Source organism: Melospiza melodia, chromosome 12 (assembly GCF_035770615.1).
Source record: "Melospiza melodia melodia isolate bMelMel2 chromosome 12, bMelMel2.pri, whole genome shotgun sequence".
Classification (NCBI taxonomy): Eukaryota; Metazoa; Chordata; class Aves; order Passeriformes; family Passerellidae; genus Melospiza; species Melospiza melodia.
Window position 1 is genome coordinate 24,516,618 of NC_086205.1, and position 15,959 is coordinate 24,532,576.

Sequence of the window (15,959 nt, forward strand, 5' to 3'; positions counted from 1 at the left end):
ACGCCTCAGCGCCTCCGTCCATCACCGCCCAGCAGCGCCCCGACTCGGTCCCTCAGACCTCTCCATCCCGCCCCGGTCCCTCGCTCTCTTCATGCCGCCTCAGCCCTAGTTCCGCCTCAGCCCTCATCATGTCCCTCAGCCCTCACCACGTCCCTCAGCCCAGCGCAGCCCCTCAGAGCCCCTCAGCCCTCACCAGCCCGCCTCGATTCCTCAGCCCCTCGCCGACCCCCTTCACACAATCACAAGACTGTCAGAGCCGAAAGGGACCCTGGAGATCACCCAGTCCAACTCCCCTCCCAAGGCATGGCCACCCAGAGCAGGTGACACAGGAACGTGTCCAGGTGAGTTTGGAATGTCTCTACAGAGGGAGCCTCACAAACTGCCCGGACAGCCTGTTCGAGTGCTCTGCCACCTTCAATGTGAAGAAATTGATCCTCATGTTGAGGTGGAACTTCTTGCGTTTTACTTTATGGCCATTGCTCCTTGTCCTGTCACAGGGCACCGCTGAGAGCCCCTCAGCCCCTCTCCCCTTCAGCCCTTGACCTTGCTCCAGCTCTGGCTGTAAAAGTCTGTTTAAGTTTTCATACACTGAAATAGGATGTAAAGCCTTAAAGATGCTCAATACAGCACCTTTGTTAACTGGTACTTATTTAAACAAACTCATTACTCAGACCCCATATACTTACAGAATTAGATTCAGAAAGCAACCTATATAAAGCAGAAGGGCCTTTTGCCAGAGGTTGTCCCACATACTTTTGCTATGAGGTCACTGGAGTTAGCAAAGCGTATAATCATTTATCCTGGCTCTGTGTTTCCAAACTACACCCTGGCACTTTGGGATGAAAAAGTATGTGCAGTGCTGCATTGTCTTGTCCAGTCCTCTCAAATCCTGTTGCCCCTTTCTGTTCCTCTGATTTGGAACTCTCACATTGAAAACTGGGCAACTAAGAACCTAGAAAAACTTCCAGCAGCATATTTGCCCCTCAGTTTCAGTGCCAGGTTTTGTGCTCTTTCTGGTACGACATCTTTTTCTGTTGAATGTTTTCCTTTTGCTGTTGCTGGGCAGAAAATCTATACAAGTTACAAATTAAGCTGACTGACTGCAGAGTAAGTGAACTAGAAAAGTGTAATCCAAAAGATGAACTTCTAGGTAGAGGGAATTGAAGTTTTTATGGTTACAATAAAACAATACCTCGTAAAATGCAGGCAGACTGCATTTATTAAAAAATACATGCTTTAAGTTGGCAATAATTTTAACAGTGATTTCATGTGCTTGACTTACAGTAATATAAAAGCACATCTGACATGGAGGCTTTCTTGCAGAAGAAGTTTCAGCCATCTGTAACTTACAGATGCTAATCATGCACGATGGCTGCAGTAAGGGCTTTGGCATGGTGCAGCTCTGACCCCTCTGCTCTGCTCTGCACAAGCAGAGCCCAAGCTGTGAAACTCTCCCTCCTCCTGAAGGGTGCAATCACCTGATGGGTCATCATCCCTCATAATTCTAGTCTTGGACTCTTTTAAGGTCTTAGATCTTATTCCCCTATGCCCTCTATCTCTTTGAATCTATTGCTGATTCACAAACCCACCTTTAATGCTCAGCTCTTCATTTTGCAGGGTTTTTTTTGGCATGGTATGTTATCTGCAGTACATCAAGCTATTTGCTGCCAGAAAAGCACCTTGGATATCTGGTTAATGTCTCTTTTTTGTTTCCCTATAGGAATTTTAATGCATCTTTGTGAACCACTAAATTGCAGGAGCTCTTCCCAGGACAGCTGGGCATGGAGCAGCACAGGGAGCAAACCCATCACTTCAGGCAGATCTGTAAGAAAGGACTGAGGGATGGAAAATGGGCAAGGGGATGTGTAAGGCTCTGGATGGTGAATTCTGTGAATTCTCACCACTCTGGAGTACAGAGCAGATCATGACTGAGTCACACATGGAACAAGTTTATTCTCAGTCACCAGAATGGCAGAGCAGGAGAGCAGCAAGTGGCTGAATTCCAAGAAAGCCCTGGAGTGGAAGTGAGGGTTCAGGCAGTGTGTGTTTAAGGTTAGTGTGTCTGTCAGCTGTGGGGCAGGCTGCAAAAAGAAGCATTGCAGAACCAGGCAGTGAAGACACAGCCCACAAAAGGCCAACTGCCATTGTGATGATTGTAGATTCAGAATTACTGTTGAGAAGGATGTTGCATACAAGTGGAGTGGTTTCCTCTTTCAACTGAAGCCAAACCAACAGAATTTCATTAACTTCTTTTCCCTCTTCTTTGCCCCAGCTGTGTGATCTAATACAGCAGTATGGATGCTGGAAGCTTGGCTCAAAAACCAGCTGGAGACATTGATGGAACAAAAATACTTAATGAGCAACCATTAAATATAGACATCACCTCTGTTCATCTGGGAGATAGAACCTTGGAAATAAAGGAATTATCCTGAATTCATTATTGCTTTGTTCCTGTGCTCTAATTTAGGTATCCTCTCTTGGCCCCTGGGGCAGGACACTGAGTTACTCTTTGTGGTACATATTTTCTTATACCCTTATATTCATTTCTGTCTATGTTTTGGCCTTTGTGCTATGTCTGATTGCTTTGGGTTCAATCATCCTGGATCCAGAAAATGATGTGGAGTTACCACAGCTACAGCTGCACAGAAGGACAATGCCATGTGCTGGCAATGGAATTACTGGTAAGCATGTCACTGATTACAGAGGCTTCTGCAAAACTGACTGGAGAGACATTCACAGGCAAAGCAAGTTCAGTTCTGAGCTAACAAACTTGCAAGAAGTTCTCCTCTGGACACACAGACAATCCTTGAGGATTTGGGGGAGGGAGAGGAGAATGCACATTGGAAGGGAATGGAAGGAAGGCAAGGAAGGAGAGGAAGGAAAAGAAGGAAAGGAAGGAAATTCCCCAGCAATCTGTTAGGAGCCATTTCCTCTATTATCTACAGATGGTAGCATGCTGCAGGCTCTGGAGTGACCTCCCTTTTCATCCAGTCAGCTTCTACACTGAATGGGCTCACAATATAAAGAATATGGGCTTTGTACTGCACAGCATCACATACTGTCAAGAAAGGTTCAGATAAAATCCACCCACAAATAACATGAGTCATAGCTCAGAAACATATTCCAATGTAGACATATCCTGAGTCACTTCCATCTCAAAAGCTTATAAATATTTAGTTAGCCACTTCGTTTTTAATTTAGCAGAACAACAAAGGTTTATTAGACAAATGTCCATAATTATCTTTCACTAAGAAAGTTCTTAAATACTTCCACTGTTGCAAGTTCTTTTTCATTTCTATACAACCCAGAATTATTAGGTACATATAACTGACAAAAATTCTAATTGAACTAAAAACTAATTTCTCTGGTTCTTCTGTAATTTGCACCTATTTCTAATATCAGTTTGTTCACTGTAAGAATATTATTTAATTTAAGCAGTAACTGGTGAGTAACTGGATATGTCTCTCCTGATATGGGCTGGCACATCAGCTCTTTCTAAAGATCACTGTCAGTCAGACCCTGCTGGAGTCAGTGAGGATGTACATGGACACATAAATGAAAAATACATCAATACATTTTCTGGAAGAACCAGCTGAGATTTTGCTCATATCTCTGTTTTTGTCAGTGGCAGGAGGAGAGGATAAAAATTACAATATTTAAGGTATAGCCTTAAAAACACTACCTGTTATTGTTTTATAAAATCATAAATTCATTGTTATGATTACAAGTGTTTGAGTTGAAAATATTTTTTTATGTAAGGATGCAAGTCTTGAGTTTCCATCCCTCCATTTAACAGGTTGAACTAGAAGCCAGGGAGTGCTGTACACACCACCTTCCACTGCAGTGTTCAGGGATTGCTGGAGTCCCAGGAATCACAGCTGCACAGTGCTCCTCCAGCAGAGCTGTTGGAACCTTGGAGCAGAAAGATAATCAGCAAAGATTGGATGATGAGCCAAGGCTGCAGCAAAGAACCAGGTTGGTTTGGTGCTTTGGTTTTTTTCTCCATGATCATCAGTGCTTTTTCTGTTTTGCCATTTTGGTTGGTTGATCTGTATGTCAGTAATTCACACACACTGATGCTGTATGTGTCTTTAAATTTTGATAAATCAAAATGTCTATTCAAGCCTTTGCTGTGCTAGAGGAAAAAGTACTGCATGATTTTCCATATAACATAGACAACAGGTTCTTCTTTACTCTGAACTGAATTAAAGATTTGCATCCTTATCCGCAGGGAAATTAGTGGTTCAGGAAGAGTCTGGGAACTGTAGCAGAATTAATGTCTGTCTGGAAAAAACCAGACTTGGGTAAAATTGGGAATGGACAAAGGAAAGAACAGCATAAGGGCCAAATCAACAGAGCTGTTCTTGTGGCCTCAGTACAGGTGATAGGAGGAGCAAACCCTTCCCAAAGAAAGAGGAGCCTGGCAACTGCAATAACCCCCCAAAGCCTAAACAAATGAGAAAGGAGAGGTGAGCTTTTCTCTCAATATAGCATTTATTATTATACTGAAATTGCCATAGCAATAAAGCTACAGCCATTTATTATAGCATGAAGAGCTAATCAGAACCAACCATAAGAGGCAGCTGAACCCTGATGAACACTGGAGTTTGGAACTGGATGATCTTTAAGGTCCCTTTCAACTCAAACCATTCTGTAATTCTATGAACGCTCAGCCTCATAAAGTAGATTTGTTATTTTGCAGTGAATAATAAAGGGCTTAGGTAGAACATTACCATGGCAAGGTACCAAAACAAGAGCTGTATCTAGTTTTGGATGATTTCCTATAAAATTTCAGATGTTGAAGGTGACCCAAAACACTGCACAACCAATCAACATTGTATGAGGGTAATTGGAAAGTTGAAAATACAAGGAATTTCTAGAGAGTTTAAAAACTAGAGTTGATTTTAAAAACCAGAGCAGGTTATTTTTGCTGTTTCACACTCAAAGAATAATTTAACATTACGAAAACTTTTCTGTAGCAGAATCACAATTGTATAAAGTCTTGGAATACAAGGTTTTATAAAGTAGTTGGTGGCATGGGTATGGGTCAGTTTGAAATACCATCACCTTGTGAAACTGTGTGCCTGTTCTTTTGTTTGTGTGCTGGATTAAAGTGACTGCCTGACTTGGACCTGGTGAGAATTCTGCACGACTTTTGTAATATTATAGAATTTTTTAGAGATTCTTCACCTGGGAAATTGATCAGAGAATTATCTTGTATTCCACATCATCACCATCATCTGCAACCTACATGAGACCAGAAACCCAGGTTGTTGTAGGAAAGACAAGCCATTTCTTCTTCTTCAGGACTTTCCTAAATCTGTTATTTATGGTACAGGACCATTTTGCAATATGTTTGTTATGCCTTTTTATTAATCTTGTCTTTAAAAAAAATAAACTTAAATGGAAGTCTCTATCCCTGGGAGCCCAGACATTTACTGTAGATACAGATAAAAGCAGGAACTTCTACAACACCTCTTAAAAACCTTCTCTTCTTTGTTAACTGCATCACTGCTGTGGACTAATACAGCAATAGATGTTAAATGAAACATTTCTAATGATGCAACATTAAAACACATCATCTGCATCCCATTGTGATTTTAGTTGCATTGCAGAAAAAAATAATGCAGTGGTGGCACAGGCACCAGAAAGTTATTAGGAAGCAGAGTTCTGCTAGCTTTTTTAGGTACTTGTGATTGCTACCTGAACCCTCTTGCAGCTGGAATAAACAATAAATGTCCAAAAAGAACATGAGAATCAGTAAGGCTTCAATGTTTACATATAAACACAATTCCTGAAAACACCTCAACCTCTGGAAATATCGATCTGTCTACTGATTCTGTGTACTTTTAAATTATTTTTAGCCTTTATTTTGATTTTCTCTGAAGTGTTTGTAGGGGAGGAAACATTCATTACCAGTGGTATTTCCTCCATTAGAAATAGAATTATGCATGTTTAGGTAAATCCCTTTCCTTCCTATTTCACTTCACAGCTGTTTACTGTTCAGGGCTTGTTGCATTTTGGCTGCTGCAGCACATCTCCCCCAGTACAGGAAGCTATGAAGCAATTCCTTTGGTCATTTTGGGCAGTATGTGCAAAGGATCGTATGTTTGGTGTTGATTTGGGGTTTTTTTTAATTGCAGAAGTAATTCAAGACTGCCAACTTTGCATCCCAACTTGCTCAGCTTTTAGCGTTGCTCACGTCTGACCTATTTACAAAAATAATCACACCCTTCAGAACCACATTTCAATCCTTTCTCCCTGGCATATGGGACTTGAAGTCAATATTTTCTGCTGTTACTTTAGAAAAACAAGTAAAGTTTCTTCATAATGTTGCCCTTAACATATCCGCGGTGTTTCAGGTGGGCTGCGCTTCCCCTCGGAGGGACAGCGGGTGACCGAGTGGCTTTGCAGCGACATCTCCTGGCCTGATTCCCCTGAACAGTGTCAGAGATTCCTCTGCCAGGGTGGAGAAGGTCTCATGTGGATTGAGTCGAATATTTCTCACAGAGAGGAGGTAGGATGCCATGAGAAAACCAAGTAATTACTTCTGTTTAATCAGATAAGTGACATTGTCAACATGATCGTCAATTGTACAAAAGATAAGTTAGAAATTGTTTTCATATAGCATATGAAAGACTATAGATCTTTGCCATTTCTCCAAAGGCTGCAAAGTTTGGACAGCATGGTAAGATGGACATCTAAGGTTGCTGTTGCAAACATCTAATCACACTTTACCTACTGCACAAATATAACAAAGACATAAAACAAATTATCTCTGGCTAAAGTAAAAAAATAGAATATGGAAATAATTCCCCTCCTTGTGTTTAGCCACTCACCATCTAAACAGCTTCATACCTCTTGGAGTTTCAGTACTTGAGGCCACACAAACTAAGCTAAGGGGAGAGAATCTAAAGTAGCAACATACAGCAGGTCCACAATATACCAACCCTCAATTTCAGAACTAGATTTTGTCAAAGATATTTGTGTGTCCTCTGGAGTAAAGAAGAGTTCTTGAGGGAAGAGAGTGGAAGTGTACCAACTTCCAAAGTCTGCGTGGAAAACCAGTGTAGGACCAAACCCCTAAAAAGGGAGCAGGATAAGTCACACAGGAATCACAATAAATGCTGGGGATCTGTCCTTAGCTAAAAGCTCTATTTCATGTCCTTGTTTGCTGTGAGATAATGACTCATCAGTAGCAGAAGTGAGGGGAAACCATATTCTTCCAGAGAACAGGGAGCTCTCAGGCTAAACTGATGGCCTCTCTCAAAGTGAAGAACACTGAAGGTGCTGCAGAGGGAAGGGCTTTCCATGCTCACCCAGGTGAGCCCATGGGAAGGGTGCTCTGGCAGAGACTGGCAGCAATCAGGTGGCTCTGAGGCTGCTGCCAGCAGGCAGTGTCACTGTCCCAGTGATGGCCTTAGTGGCTGAGGTTGGTGACTCATCTCAGCTTGCAGTCACGAAAAGCAAATTCCACCCCTGGTGACAAGAGTGCTTTGGAATAATTAAAATTGCTGTCACACATGGTATTTTCATGTTCAATCTGTGTGTATTTATAAGCTGTATACCCTTGCCAGGCACTTCAAAAGGCTTGGTTCTGGAGCAGCAATGGATTAACTCAAACTGCTGAGTCTGGGTTATATTTGTCTGTATTCTGTAGGCAGTTCCACACTGTCCCAATGAATTCCATATGAATGTTCTGTATAAATTTTGTTCAACAGAAGCAGAAGTCAGCTATGTTTGGAAGCTGTGACCTTTCCATACAGTTTCTCAGTTGCCCACTGAAACACACAGTACAACATACAGTGCACTCTAGTCTCTGACAGCTCTCAGTGATAACCCTGGACTTCAATGAAAAATTCAATTTACCTGTTAACTCTACTGGTATTCTTTTCAATGAATTGCACTTGAAAGTAATTGCACTAACCTACAGCTGCACTTCTGAATGCCTTTCAGATCCAACACTTGCCTGCTGCATCGGCAACTTATTTCCTTCAGCCCCAGCCTTACGGAGGTTTCAGGCTGTAGCTTTTTCTCAAACACTTTGTAACTAGAGGTTCCTGGATTATTAAAAACACCTTATGTCCTGGACTTAGCTCAACTTTTCTGGAAAGCAATCATCTGGAAGTCAGCCTGGGATCCAGCTGTGTCACATGGATTTTCCCTGCTTTCTGAAACCATCTGTTCCACTGCTTGGGAGGTTTCTGGGTCCTGGGAGCAGGGACTGTCCAGGGTGTCACCGCTGCTGTTGCAGTGCAGAGGGGAGGCCATGTCAGAGGGCTGCTCTGAGGGTTTCCCTGCAGCAGGAGGCAGGGGCACGGACAGAGGGACATTCATCATGTAGAACACATTGCCCAGACGTCGGGACACCTTTAAAGACAAAGGCACAATTGCAGCAATTACTTCTTGCTGTTAGAGCCATTAAACATCAGGCCTGACTCTGGTGCAGCAGCACCAGGGACATCCCAGGCATCCCAAAGGGTTATCAAATTCTTGTGAAAACAAATTTTTTCCACTTTATATTTTTCTAGGCCCAGGTTGTGGAACGAGCTTGTCAATACCCAGCTTAGGACCTGGGTATTGACAGCAGGATCCTCCTGCTCCCAAGGTGCTGCAGCACCCAGGGACAGAGGGGAGGCAAACTGCCAGCCAGGAGTAGAGCAGGTGGTTGCAATGAGAGAAGAGTGAGAGAGTACAAGAAAAGAAAAGAGCCAGCAACAACAGAAACACAGAGAGAGTTGATATTAGTGGATAAAATTAAGGGCAGAAAACTGCAAACTGAGAGGGAGAGTCTGTTACTGAAAAATGTCATATTCCTTACTGTCTCTCTGTGTGCCATGGTAACATGCAGGGAAGCAAAAGAAAACTTTGCTGGAGTGATTGATTTTCTCCCAATATTGTGGCAGTTTCCAGTGAAAAAAAAAAAGTGCTTTAGTTTGGAAAAATTCCCTCCTGTCATCTTCTGGCACTTCCATGTCTCTGACTCACCATCTTGGCATACATTTAATGATCGTACCTGAGAGCGGATTTTTAATGCTGGTCCGAGTTTTAATCCCATTGTATCCAGGAGATGCTCCTCCGTTAGCAGTGGAAGGGTTTCTCCATCAATAGCATGGTCTTTAAATATCTGATGAAAGGATAAAACACATCATAGTGTGCTAAAATAGACTTTTGCTTGTTATTTTTCATCCTTAACCCTGAGGCATAAACAATAAAAAGAAGAAATAATGATTTTCCTGGTTTATCTTTGTATTTATCTCCTAACTGCACAAAGAAAATTACTATTATACTTGTCATTTTGGGACAATTAACTACCCTCCCACATTTTCATTTGCTTGCTGACATTTAAATCTTAGATGCTTGCTGAAAAAGTGGTGAATGTTTATAATCACCTGGGCATAGTCTGAGCAGCCTGGGAGGCTCCCAATGAAGTTGTGCACATCATCAACTGTCCACTTGCGAATGTCTTCGACAGAAGAAATGTCTTCTCCATTCAGGATCAGGCCATGGGCTCCTTTGAGGAGGAAACACAGAAGTTACCTTGGTAGAATTTTGCTGGCAAATCAGAGGAAATGATTGTTATCATGAGAATTTTTACACCTTTTCAGAACCTAATCTCTTAACAGCAGGGTGTAGCCACTTGCAGATTACAGGAGTCCTAGACACAAAATCACCAGGTCCAGAGCAGAATCTGGTTCTGAAGAGTTTTTTTATGTGGCGTCTTTTGTTTACTGCTGGCACTGTACCTACCAGTCACTACACATGCAAATCATGCTGCAGGACTTCCTCTAATGAGTGTATTATCCAGTGCTTTTTCTTCTTTGGACTTTACTGCTACTTTAATTTGACTAATATTTCAGTAGAACAGATCCAAGTCTTTGCTAGTCCGTGGTGCCTACTGTGAGTCAGGACAGAGAGAATAGTTGTGGGCTGAAGAGACAGGCTAACTCACAACTTGATTCAGCAATTTTGGTTTTTTAAATTGAAATTCCTTTTAAAGACATGAACTGAATACAGATATTACTGTTTGTAGCATTAGAATTCCACTTTTAGTTGCAATGACTCTACCAAAAATTCACTTAAAACAGAGGGAAGAATTGAGAAATCAAATCAATAAAACCAGGTTATATCAATATATCACTAATCTGGAGCTATGACAAACCTGAGGGTAGCAATGGGTTGTTGGGCACTGGAAATCCATATGGTAATGCTGAGAATGGGATTGCAGAAGGGTACAGGTACTTGTCATCAAAAGCAGCACAGGAGCTGTTGGCTTCCTTCTCATTTGTGTTGCTGCAGCTGGTGGTTTCAGTTGGAATTTCATGAGTAGCACAGTTTTTTCTCAAGCCTTGTTCAAACTCTTTGCAGTTCTTGGCAACCACAGCCGGCTCAGTCTGGTTTTTGCTCTGCTCGTGTTTGTTTGGTGTCTCCACCTCTACTTCCTTCTTGTCCTCTTTCTCCTCATCCACTGCAGCTGAGGCAGAGTCGGTGGATTTGTCATCTGCCTGGTTCTTTGTGCCGTTGGCGCTGCCCTCGGCGCTTTTGTGATTTCCAGCTCTCCTCCCTGGGCGGCGCCCCCTCTCCCTCTGCAGGGTGGTGACAGGCGGGTAGGGGCTGCCTGCCATGAGCATGCTGTTGCCATGGATCTCGTCCAGCGTGGTCCTGTGGACGTACAGGTCGTTGGCAAGGTGCCCTTCAGGGAGTCTGTGCCTGCCCCGGAAAGCGATGGGACTCGCTGGCATCCCGTGGTAAAGGAAAGGGGCTTCCAGGCCCAGGAGTCCTTTCCGATGGGCTTTCTCCATTTCCTTTTGCTGGAAAATAGCGCTCATCTCCATTTCCATTCTAAGAGACACACAGAGCATGAGCAGTTAGGGCAGCTCGGTTCCTTCATCACCTTTTTTTCATTCAGCAGCAGAATAAAACTCAGATAAATGAATAGGCAAAAGTACTGCTTTTTTTGTCTCTCCCCTATATTGCTGTGTGTGAGAGGGTACAAACTGCAGATGGAATGGCAAACCTGGCTGTATTTAATGTGCTGCCATTACAGATAGTAAGCTAAAAGAAAGGGAAAACATGTATTCCGTGTCATGGTTCTGGAAAACACTTCAGACAAAAAAGTGTTATTTGCATATTGGCAATCCAGACATGAGGATTATATTCACATTTGGAAAATAGTCTCCAGAGTCTAGAGGCTGAAGACTAAAGAAAATAATTGATTTCTATTATCACTCAGAAATTTGTACCCAAAACTGCAGAATTCCAGTGATATTGTAAATTATAAAGAACAACAATGACATTATCTGTGGAACCTGTGCATCTATTCAGAGTAAGCTAATGCTAAGGCTCTTGAGTAACCCTCCACAGTGCCTGGCACCTGAGCATGGTCCTGAGAGTGTGAAAGGGTGAGATCCTGGTGGGAAGTGTTCAACTGATCTCCTTCCTTCTGGATAAATGCTCCAGAGTCTGTGCCAGCTTTCTGCTCCTCTCATAGTGGATGGGAGGGTTTGCCAGTGGGATACAGAGAATACAAGTATTTGTACTGTATTTGTAATAGTAGTATTTGTCTCTGCTGTAGCAACCTTTGCTGGCATCACCTTTCTCTGGAGCCAGGCCAGTGATCAAACAGAAAGGTAAAGCTCCTAGAGGAGCTTTGAAGAGTTTTCAGTGGGATTTCTGCATCTTTGGAAAAGACCCTGTGAGGTAAAGCACTTTAAAGTGCATCAAAATAGCTTTCTTAACACTGCAATGAGTATAACAGGTCACAGAGAGTCTGATCTTCAGGAGAGTGTAAAATTGTCAGAAAACAGTTTGGGCAAAAGCTATCTATACAGATTTTTGGTATGAGGAGGGATTATTTGATCACATCATTCAGGGATTTTTCTCTGCCTTCTTTTAATCTTTGAAACAACCTCCAACTTGTTGACTTTCTGCTTTCAGAGATACAAAGGAAGTGTTTTGTCTGTGTACTGTGTCCTTGTACATTTTGCCTGATTGTCATTACTCCCACCCAGCTCTTGAGGTGACAATAAACAGCAGAAAGCATTACATTCCTGCCTCCTCCTCCAGCTCCTGTCAGGAGCAGCAAACAGAGCTTTGGCATGAGGCAGAGTCCCTTGGAGAACAAGGATTTGAACCCAGGTGCTCAGCAGCCCAGCTGCACCAAGTGCAGGAGGTTGTCAAGACCTGATTTCTGGTACAGCTGAAAGGAGCAAGTGCAGCCCTGAAGAGGACTGTGCTGCAGAGAGCTGTGTGAACACAGTGGAAATTGTCAGGGTGGCAGAAAGCTGGGGTAAAAAGTTTTTAAGTTGTAGGTGAGCTCTTTCATGTTGGAGTTTTGCTATTTGGTGGGCTGAGGGAAGAGCCTGAACAGGTAAGACCAGCTCTGATGTGGCTGTGGGTCTATGACATGGCCATGTTTGCTGCTTGTTGTTTCACTTGTTTTTCTCAGGGTTTTTGCCATGTGGCAAGAGCTACAGGAAAGTCATTGCTGATGCAAATGTTGTGCTTAGAGGAGTTCAGTAATCAAGCTTTGCTGACTTAAGAGCTCAAAACACTTCCATCATAATTTTTTTTCAGATGACTGTACAGAACTTGGCTGTTCTTTGCTCTTACTCTCACTGTGTGAGGGGCACTCCCACTGAGTAGTGTAGCTCAGAGCAGGAGTGGTTGAGGTTTGAGTTCCTCTGTGGAATTGGTGTGGCCATGAGGGAGGGCACTGCTGGTCTTTTAACCAGCTGCTGACTACACTGAAACTGGTACAAATAACTGGACTTCCTACAGTCACTCTGCTATTCCAGCTCTTTGGTCAAACTAGGAAAGATGCCCACCCTGCTGGGGTGGAGACACAGCTGCCTGTCCCAAGGGCCCAGCTACAGGCCTGAAGTGTTGTGTGTGATATCACACAGCTGCAAAGTTGGAATTTGTTTCTGAACTTTTGTAACTTCAGGGTGTTTGGATCTGCATTCAAGGGCTGTGGCTGTAGCTTGTTCTTTTCCTTAACCAAGCTAAGGGTTTCGTTTATTTTTGTTATATCATTTTAAGAATACAAGCAAAATAAGGCAAGCAGAAAGTAGTAGCTTCAGGCCTTAATTGATAAGGGCCCTCTGCTTCTTTGTGTGACTTGAAAAACAATCTCAATCACTTTGCTGCTTTAATCCTAGCATGCACCTCAGAGCAAAACTTGCTATTGATTACCTGGCAATGTTTTGCTTTTGAACCAGTTCTTGTCTTCTGGCCACAGCTTCCATGGATTCTGGTTGCAGAAAGCTGTATCCTTAGAGGGAAGTGGAATAAAAAAATCTTTAAAATTCACTGGTTTCCTCATGCAAATGCACAACACCCTCAGCAATACAGAGACACTTTAAAAAACTTTGTAAGTCTTCAACTGTGGGCTTTACTAGGAAAGTGATAGGGTTTCAAATTAAATCCTATTTGTTGTCATTGTTTTGGTGGCAATATGTAGAAAGAGCATGAAGTCCATCATCAGGTGTTTTCAGGATCAGATCTGTAGTTAGGAATACCTGCCATTAACCACAAAGGGTTGGTTTTTTTGGTGACATATGCCTTTGAAGTACCTATCACTGCTCAGAAAATAATAGCCCTCAGTTGAGCAAAGCAAACCTGCTCCTTCAAGACTGCTTTCAGCCTGGAGGCTGTGTAATTTGAAATTACATTTCCTCTTGAGATCCATGTTAAGGCAGGGAAGGAAGCCAAAATCAGAAAATTTTCTTGGTGTATTGATGTGACATTGAAAATACATTCACTCATCTCAAAGAAAAACTCTTGAGCTCATTTTGTATAAAGTAATATGTAACTTTTTGTGCAGCATGACATGAATGCCATAGTTATGATGTCCAGCCTTCCCCTTGGAGCTGTGCCCTCTAATTTTGAGCTTTAATTTAAAAGGACTTGTATTTGCCCTACATGAATTAAGTGGCATGTGGTATTATCATTAGAGAATATGATCTGTATAAAGCAGCCAATACTCATATGAGAGCAAGAGTAAAATGTAGTGTAAAAGTGTTGATGAGGAGCTATTATTTAGCTGTAGCCTTTTGTTTGGGTGTTACAGTGCTCAGAAAATACAAAAAGAAAAGGAGGGAACAAAAACATGCAAAAGACTGAGAACTGTATTTAACAAAGGATAAAATGGACTTGCTTAGATCTAAACTGGCACAAGCTGCCTGCTTTTAGTGAGACTGTTTTTCTAAATAAAATAAACTAAACTGTTATTGACACTGCCTATAAACCTCTGGAAAACTAACAGGTGCAGCTGGCTTTCTGGTCCATCCCACTTTTCAGGATGCAGAGGGTGCTTTGTTACCTGGGCCTGGGTAGACACGGTTGGACAGCAGGTTTGGCATGTTGGGGTGCTGTGGGACTGTGGGTCCCAGGTGGGATGCTATGTGCATTTGTCTGGGGTCAGCTGAGGCCATCATTTCAGTTGAAGGCAGCAGATCTCTGGGAGGAAAAAAGCCCATTCAGATATTGCTTAGTTAAGAATAACCAAAGGTCTTTATAACCTCGGGGACAGCACAGAGAGTGTTCTGCAGTGCTGGGACAGAAATTGGTGCTTGGTACCTCTCCACCAGTCGCGGCTCGAACTGGGCGGGGATCGCCTGCATCCTCTGCTGGCCCGGCCCCATCAGCTGCGGGTTTACTGCCATCAGCTGGTTCCTCATCAGCATCTCCTGCCGCTGCCGCAGCTCTGCAAAGCACACACAGTTCTGCTCTCAGAGGGGTAAGTTAGGAAGTGATTCTGGCTGCGGTATAACCTTAGCAGAAAAAAATGTTTTGTTTTGTTTCCTCTAGTGCAATTCACACCTTTTTTGATAGCAGCAACTGAAAACATGTTTTCACTGACACCTGAACTACTTCGTTTAAATAATGTAGATTTATTCAATCAAACTGCAGTAAAAATAAATAGGATGTGCTCAGTCAAGTGTATCAAAGGACAAATTACAATGAATAATAATTTACATAATACTGTGAAACAGAAGATAGGCATGGATGTTCAGTTCTCTGCTTGAGAGGGTTTTCATTTCTAATACAGGTTCATTTTAAGAAAAATCATACTAGGTGGAGCCTGCATTGTCATGAGAAAGCAGCTCTAGAAAAAAAAGCCCACAATGGTGAACAGAACATCATAATGTCCAGCTGTGGCTTTTGTTCTGAGTTCTTGTGTGCCATTTACTTGTCTTCCAGAGGCTCAGCATCTCTTAATCAAATACTGAATTCCAAGAGCCCTCTGTGTTCATTTCTAATAACTTTAAGCAAAATACTTCTGCAGTTACTCCTAAGATAAATCTGAAATAACCTTTTAAAGACATCAAACCTGCTACTGGCTGTTTCTTGTAGGTGGTAGATAAACCACAAAACCACAGTGCAGTGGGGCTCCCTGCTGCTCACCTCCTGCTGCCATGCCGCCTGCCAGCCGGTACAGGTGCTTTTCCTCCAGGGCTCCCTGTTCCCCCAGGATGGACATCTTCCTCATGTGCTCCCGGGGAGTCATGCTGCAGGGGGACAGCAACAGCTCTGCTGCTCTAAAGAACCAAAGCAGCAGCACCAAAGAGAGGAATGAGACATTGAACAATGAGAAACAGAGAAGGTTATGCAGGTTGTTCCCCAGCTAAGCAGGTCATAGCTGGACCCTTCCATGCCTGTGTGTTGTAGTGTTTTCCATGTAGAAATTTCCAGTTTTCAGGACAATGCAAATATTGTCCTTGCTTACACTGACTCGTTGGATCCTGCAATGCAAGGAAAATCAGGGTGCTGGAAAATCACACCTGCTCAAAAGGAGGTAATTAAGCCCAAGCCTTTTCCTCAGCCCCTGGTGTGTCTGAGAGCAGTGATGTACTCATACTTAGGAAGGCAGGTGTCTTTGGTTTAATTTCAGAATTGTAGCAGTTTGGAACCCTGTCTACTGTAAACTAAGTGAAGCAGATGGGAATAAGTAGTAG

General features: G+C 42.8%; 1 protein-coding gene across 1 annotated transcript; it reads right to left on the minus strand.

Moving 5' to 3' along the window:
- Nucleotides 1-6,343: 6,343 nt before the first annotated feature.
- On the minus strand, nucleotides 6,344-15,511 carry SAMD7 (sterile alpha motif domain containing 7). Its single transcript, XM_063166437.1, has 8 exons — nucleotides 15,409-15,511; nucleotides 14,581-14,707; nucleotides 14,324-14,460; nucleotides 13,195-13,273; nucleotides 10,163-10,842; nucleotides 9,393-9,514; nucleotides 9,017-9,127; nucleotides 6,344-8,370 (listed from the first exon to the last, which is right to left on the minus strand). The coding sequence occupies exons 1-8, from the start codon at nucleotides 15,509-15,511 to the stop codon at nucleotides 8,098-8,100; spliced, it is 1,632 nt and encodes a 543-aa protein (XP_063022507.1). The 3' UTR covers nucleotides 6,344-8,097.
- Nucleotides 15,512-15,959: the final 448 nt, after the last annotated feature.